Here is a 7,283-nt window from a genome sequence, read left to right on the forward strand (position 1 = left end):
CCTTGACACAAATGAAGTTGGGTTGATTGCAGTTCGACCTGGGTTGCTTCCAAGGAACGTTGCACTGTTGGAGTTCTTGTTGATGGATGAAGATTCCTCATTCACTGTACACTGTCCTCGGTTCACTCACGAACGCTGATGTTCCACAGGGACAAAGTTATTTCTGTACCTCAGAACTATATGGGCCTAAGTCACATTTAGTAGATTTTACAGGAGAGCATAAAAACTACGAACAGTTGTGTTTATTCTTTATTATAAAATTATGAACTGTGTTTAGTTTCTACTTCACAAGTTAACTTACTTATGTTTATAGAAGCATTAAACTGCTTTAGTATTTTTATGTAATTATTTTTTTGTTACATTAAAAATGGACACGATATTTTGGCTCTAATCAAAAACATATGTTATATTGCTACTTGGACTTAAGCAACCAAATTAAGTGTATCCATTAGCAACCAATATACATGGTTTAGTCAATAAAAACACTATTACAATGCTAATAAAATATATTATCTAACAATGTTGTAATGGCATCTGGAAAGTTGTTTTTTCTAAAATCAAAAACATTTGTTTTAATGCTATTTGGACTTAAGCATTGTATTTCCATTAGCAACTAATATACATTGTTTCGTCAATAAAACACTATTACACTGCTTATAAAAACTATAAATATAAGGTAAGAATTAATCTAATAATGTTGAACTGATATCTGGAAAGTCATTTTCACTAGCCCCATGTGGAAGGTTCTCAAAGTAAGCCTTGTATTCTTCAGGGACCCACTGGAGGATTGTCATTAAATCTCTGAATTTTTCATTACTTATTTTCCTCTTCTCAGATCTTAGTTTCGGAACTGATTCAGGCATGATTGTTTCTTTTCTCTTATTTCTTCTCAAATCCACACTTTTAAAATCAACAGCATCAAAGCTTGTTTTATAGTACAGTATACCAAGTTCTTCTCTTCGAACCTGTAACCAAACTGTGTTGGAAATGAGGAAAGGTTCTCCAATAGTATTTTTTTTCCTGTTTATTAATGGTCCATCTTTATTAGTAAGCGAAAGAAAATCAAGAAAGTGTTCAAGAGACATTTTCTTTACAATGAATGGGTTTTTATTGCTACAAGATGCGATGAAGTTCGCCCAATCATTAGTAGTAAATATTGTGTTAGTTTTAAGATGCTTTTTTGCTCTTTCTATTAATCCATGTTTACCATCTACCTCCATATGTGTATGCCCAGCTAATAAAAATTTGTGGTTTATTTCATTAATGTTGGGTAGAGTTTTCAAAATCCAAATGTACATAAAAATCATATTAATATTTCTATTTTGACCGCTGCAGTTATCGGTCCAAACAGTCAGAGTGTCAATGCTGCTTTTATTGAGCTCTTCATTTGCCCAGGTAAACAAACAAGAAGCCATCTCACTTCCACCTCTACCTGCAGTGGTCTCATTCCAAATCATGCACCACGTTTTCTTTCCACTACTGTCGTCAATGGTGTAGTTTAGAGTCCAGAGCTTTCTCAAGTAGAAGCTTTGACAGTTTGTGAGAGCTGGAGTAGGAAGACACTTCTGTAGGTCTGCCATAACAACTTTAAATTTTTCATTTCCTTGTCCCAAAAGCTTATCTTCTTTTTTCAAATGGTATCTACGTGCTGCTTCATCTAGATGCTTCTGCTTTTCTGCTTGAAGGTTTTCTTTTTGCTCACCGTTTGCATTCTTTAATTGGCAATCAATTCTGTCACAAAAATCACATGTGTCATTGTCTGGCAAATGAAATGACAAATTGTATTCTCTATTGAAAATTTCTGAAAATAACCATTTCTTTTCGGGTTTGATATTTTTTTCTTTACATTCATTTTCATACATGGTATACATTATGGAAATGTTTAAATCATTACCCAAGTATTTTTTGTTTGTCCTTTCCCTACTATAGTGACTTTCATATGCTGGATATTTTGATATGTGGTTTCTTATGATATCCTTTGCTGTCTCTGGTATTTTGTTTCCTGGTACATGTTTGCCACGATGGTCTGGTTCAACCATACCAGTACTTTGGGTTTTTAAGAGAGCAAACTTAACAAATGTTTCTGATATTACTAGTGTGTTCAAGAAAAATTGTTTGCAAACTTTTTCAAAATTGTTATCCCATTTGAGAAAATAAGTATGGCTGTTTTTTCTACTATTTCTAGAACCATCTCTTTGTCGTGACCTGGCTATTGGCTTGGTTGTAATACAAGAAACTATATACTGGCGTTTAGAACTTAAGTTTCTTTCACTATTATAATAGTCAGAATGAATGTGTACTCTTTGTGCATGACTTATGCGCTGAGAGCATTTCAAGCGACAAGTAGTTTTACAAGGAGGTCTTAAAGTTCTTTCTTTTACAATATCTCCTTTAGAGTTGACATGCTCTTTTCCAGAAATTCGTCCCTGCTTTCTAATGTTTTTTTTCCACTTTTTTTCATTCCTTATTCTTTTTCTTCCTTTATTTTTAGGTTGAGTAACTATCGGTAACTCGCTCTCCGTGTCATCTGAATCGGTGTATGGTACCAGAGGTATTATATTATTATTATTTGCTGTAGTATTTGTACTTACAGATTGACTTTGTACTTGTTCTAAATCGTTACTTAAAGTTGAATCACTCTCTGAACCTGAAGGTGGAGTGTATGTTGGATCATCGATGTCATTCTCAAATAGGTCGCTCACAGAAGATAGCGCATCATCTAAATCTTCCAGTGTTGTCGATGCTCCAGATTCTTGTTCCATGTTTGTCACTTGTGTTATCGTCTCTAGCTCCCATTCATTTGACTCTGAAAAATAAATTGTTAAGATATTTTGAATATTTAATTTTATTTAAGTGTTTTGCTTTTAATAACATAGAGCTTTCTTTCCTACAAGTGTTCCCAGCCTTCAAGAAATAGAGAAATTCACTCGGTTTTGTCCAATTTATTTTAATTTTTTAAATTGATGTTCCGCCAAAACATTGATTAGTTCATTATATAGATAGCCTACACAAAGAATGTGGATATAAAAAATATTATATCGTTAAAGTGGATTTCTATTGAATTTTTATCATGTTTTTGGTAATTATGTGTAATTTACTCGTCACTCACGAAGTTTTTCATATTGAAGTATAATTTCTGTTAAACATGTAGAATGTTAAATTAGGTAGAATAACAAGTCGGAAAGACAAAGAACCCCTAAGAATATAACTATTATCGTATGAAATTAATGCTCTCTGTCCCTACCGACTACAGCATTTACAGTCTAATGACAATGTACTAGGTCTAGGCCCAGCTTAACACGATTGAAATGGAACCTAAATTATTGCTAGGGTAGGCTAAAGCCCCCGAGTAAATACCTGCTACAATATGGTTAAATGGTTAAACATAACAGTAATTTACACAAAAAAGATTTTTATAACAACCATAAATTTACTGAAATTTATTTAAACTGAGCCTAGAGTATTATGTACCTACTAATCTCACCTGGTTCTACTGGAGTTGAAATGAAATTAAGAAGATGTACGTCTTTACTAGTTTCTCTTTCAACTTGGATATTTTCACTTTCATGCATGTTAAAATTCCATTGGGTTGAGTCATTGTCAGGTAAAACGAGGATGGATGTGCAATCTGGATTCAATACCTAGAAATAAAATTGAAAATCAAACATACACTTAGGCCTACTTCTCCTATTGGCACAACAATGTTCTAAACCTAGGCTAATAATAATAATAATAATAATAATAAAAATTGTTCCTTGAGGTCTGAGTATAAAATTCGAATTTTACTTTAAGTTTTACATATTGTTAGCTTGTAAACATATTTAAAAAATACTTACTTTTAATTCGGTTAAAGTCGGTGAAGGAGTGGAATTTCTTCGTGGAACTTCTACTGATTGATTGCTAGGACAATCATTAGTTTCAGGTTTCAGATTATCTTCAGTGAACGTATTAAGGTTTTTCAATTTGGAAAGTATAAACTTTCCCCTACTTTCCATATTAATACCAAAACGTTTTGTTAAAAGTAGAATAAAACTTTGATTAGTACAGCTCAGTCCTAACCTCAATAATCTCTCTAATAGCAGGCAGCAGCAATATCAACAGTATTATTGACAGTCATCAGCTGTTCAGAAAACAGGACTTGAGACCACGGTAGTAGAATAGAAACGGTATGGGCCACGCGCATGTTCCCCCCACCACTGACGACGTCAACGGGGCCCACTCGCTGCGGTGCCCAGCTCATAACAACGTTACTAGTGCTCCTTCCAGCATTGTTTTATTGCGTTCTTGCCATACTCTCCAATACAAATTTCCCGCAAGTCGTATTTTATAACTGAAATGATGTTTTGTTTTGTCTGCTATTAATTGTTAATAAAAGCTTTAAATTTAAACGAATATAATATTATCAATACACATTGTGAATAGTACAATAAATTACACTAGGTCTACACTTGGGCCTACATAGCTGCATTGATATGGTGATCCGAATAATATTTTACACATGAAATAATATTATTGTTAGTGAATTGAAATTTAAAATATTACCATCCTAAATGCTACAATAATAATATTATAATTAAACATATAGTTTTGTCGTGTCAAACAGTGTGCTTGAAAAGTCCCGGAATGGTTTTATTGTTTTACCATTTCTTGTGAAGCAATGAGACTTGGCATAAATGTAATCAATATTACCCACAAATATAGATTTTTTATACAATTTTAAAAATACGTTAAAGGAAACGTTAGGTTAAAACACAAATAGACAAAATAATGCATTAGCAGAGTTATTATGCATTACTTATACTCGGTTGAAATTATTGAAGTTTAGCTAGCTTTTTTGACTCTTTTTCTTCCACAATTTGTTTTTTTGTTTCCATAATGTTTCCTCTTGTCACTTTTCTTCTTGTTCATTGCTTTTATCCTGAAGAATGTGCGTGTTCGCACAAAGCAAAGAATTGCATACTCATCTATAATGCAATATTTTGGTTTTCAAAACACTAGTCAGAGTTTTCATTACATTGCAGTCTTTATTAAGGCTATTTACACCATGAAAATTGTTAAAGTCGATTTCCATATTTTTCACAGTCCATTCCCATTCTCTGGTCGGTCCTCATCAGAGCTCCACGTGATATAGCAGAGAGCCAATCGTTTTGTGATGGAAATCTTTCGTTGGATGACCATAAATAAAATTTGATTCCAGTTTTTTCTTCTTTACCCTATAGCTATATATCCAGCCAGCATTTTGAATCAAATCCGTCTTTTCTTTAGTCAAAACATCAAAACATTCATATGAGTTTCCATAACTTTTAAACTCATATCAATGAAACCTGGTTTTATAGAAAAGTGACTTAGCCGACGTTTAATAGTAGTCTCACTTGGCAGTGGGTGCTTTAACACATCTCTAACGAATGAAAAATGCCTTTTTTGAAATACATCTTAATGTAATTGCCTTTGAGACATCCTCTTGGCTCCAACTCCTACACTGACCTTGCAAAATATACTGTTGTTGTGATTTTGTAAAAAGAGATTCATATGACTTAAGTTTATTTTTCCAACACGGAAATTTTTTGCAATTGCTTCGGCTAATTGCTTATTCAACAATAAATTATATTCTGATTCACTTTTGTCGTTTACTATAAGGTTTTCATCATTGGTTGATTCCTGGAATCGCATCAGACGGTTCATCTATGTTGGCGATCTCACAAAAAATGTTACTAATTTGTTTTTTTGTTTCCCTACTTTCAACTCGTTTTAAATCGTGAGATTGCACGTTCATTTAAATTTGACAGACCAAAGAAAGGAACTGCTGTGTTCTTTAAAATCCTTCTACTTTTCGTATTTAATAACTCAGATTTTAAGTCTCGCTCGAAATCATGTTCCCCAAAATGGGCTGAGCATACTTTGGCGTTATCGACGTTAAATTCATCGGCCCTTTTGCATGCATTTACCCATTGTTTTCTTAAATCAATATCCGTAGGGAAACGATGAAAAGATATTCCCGTTTCTTTAGAATGTCTTGAATGGTTTGAACAACCAGCTACTGCACAACACGGCATTATTATTATTACATTTCACTAGGCCAACACATAGTCACATACGGTACTTTTAACAAAAATTAAGACTGTAAATAACTTAAAAACTTAAATATATCAACATCAAACGCACTATAGACACTTCACTCAGCCTACTGTCAGACACAATGACAAAAAAACGCGGGAAACATACAGCCGAATGACAGCCGGAAACAGACAGTAGCTTGTAGTTCCACGTAACCAGTAGCGGTGAAGTCGCGCTGGGCCCCGTTGACGTCACATGCTACTGCGCATCCTCCTCGCGACCCCTACCGTGTCTATTCTACCTACCGTGCTTGAGACTAAATGAGTATAGTGGCTAGGGCCAGACAATGGCAAGTCCATTTTGTGGACTTAGGTTTTTGCTGAAATGCTCAATGTTCAGAACCATAACATCATAGGTGGAGTTAAGTTTGTCTGGTTCTGATATACCTCAGGACTTAGACTCATATAACCTTTGATAAATCATAAAAATAGAATTTTTAGCGGAGTTACGATGGTATGGCTGGATGTAAAATGAAATTTTAAGAACATACGTGCAATAACCTAAAAAATAAGAAATTTTGGACTTAGGCTCATATGGTTCTGAGGTACAGATTTTTGGTCGTTAACAAGATAAAGTCCGGCTAGGGGTTGACGGCTAATTGCCATAGAACGGCTTAAAGGTTCACAAAGAACAAGAAAAGGGGGCACGGCCCAAACTAAGTTAAAGCTGGTGTTGACGTACGACCGAGCGATACGGAGTCTGTAGAAGAACTGCCTGAGATGCCTCGGAGGGCTTTTCTTGTCCGCGTCCTGGACGCCTGATTGGTCGACAGAAGTCACCTCATACCACGTGACAGTCGGACCACTATAAATTGGAATGCAGGTGTGTGTGTGTGTGTGTGTGTGTGTGTGTGTGTGTGTGTGTGTGTGTGTGTGTGTGTGTGTGTGTGTGCGTGCAGGTGTGTGTGTGTGTGTGTGTGTGTGTGTGTGTGTGTGTGTGTGTGTGTGTGTGTGTGTGTGTGTGTGTGTGTGTGTGTGTACAAAGATACATGAAAATAGATTGCTTATAATTAAAATGGTATCAAACAATGGTGGACAAAGAACAAGTCTAAATAAAATACAATTTTTGTTATTAGTAAGAAACTATATTAATGTGTAAATTTGATTAATTATTATAAATAAATATGAAAACCTAACACTTTTCCTTCTACTTCAGTGCCGTTTGTCCTT

General features: G+C 34.5%; 1 protein-coding gene across 1 annotated transcript; it reads right to left on the minus strand.

The window, feature by feature from the left end:
• Positions 1-488: 488 nt before the first annotated feature.
• LOC124371744 lies at positions 489-4,137 on the minus strand. The gene is made up of 3 exons (XM_046830084.1): positions 3,837-4,137; positions 3,485-3,641; positions 489-2,806 (listed from the first exon to the last, which is right to left on the minus strand). The coding sequence occupies exons 1-3, from the start codon at positions 3,993-3,995 to the stop codon at positions 684-686; spliced, it is 2,439 nt and encodes an 812-aa protein (XP_046686040.1). The 5' UTR covers positions 3,996-4,137; the 3' UTR covers positions 489-683.
• Positions 4,138-7,283: the final 3,146 nt, after the last annotated feature.

This window comes from Homalodisca vitripennis, unplaced genomic scaffold (assembly GCF_021130785.1).
Source record: "Homalodisca vitripennis isolate AUS2020 unplaced genomic scaffold, UT_GWSS_2.1 ScUCBcl_1890;HRSCAF=6079, whole genome shotgun sequence".
Lineage (NCBI taxonomy): Eukaryota > Metazoa > Arthropoda > Insecta > Hemiptera > Cicadellidae > Homalodisca > Homalodisca vitripennis.

Coding starts and splice junctions, on each gene's coding strand:
- LOC124371744 (XM_046830084.1), bottom strand. CDS start 3,995: ATGGAAAGTAGGGGAAAGTTTATACTTTCCAAATTGAAAAACCTTAAT. Junction 3,642..3,836: donor CGACTTTAACCGAATTAAAA/GTAAGTATTTTT, acceptor TTTTATTTCTAG/GTATTGAATCCAGATTGCAC. Junction 2,807..3,484: donor TTCAACTCCAGTAGAACCAG/GTGAGATTAGTA, acceptor TTTATTTTTCAG/AGTCAAATGAATGGGAGCTA.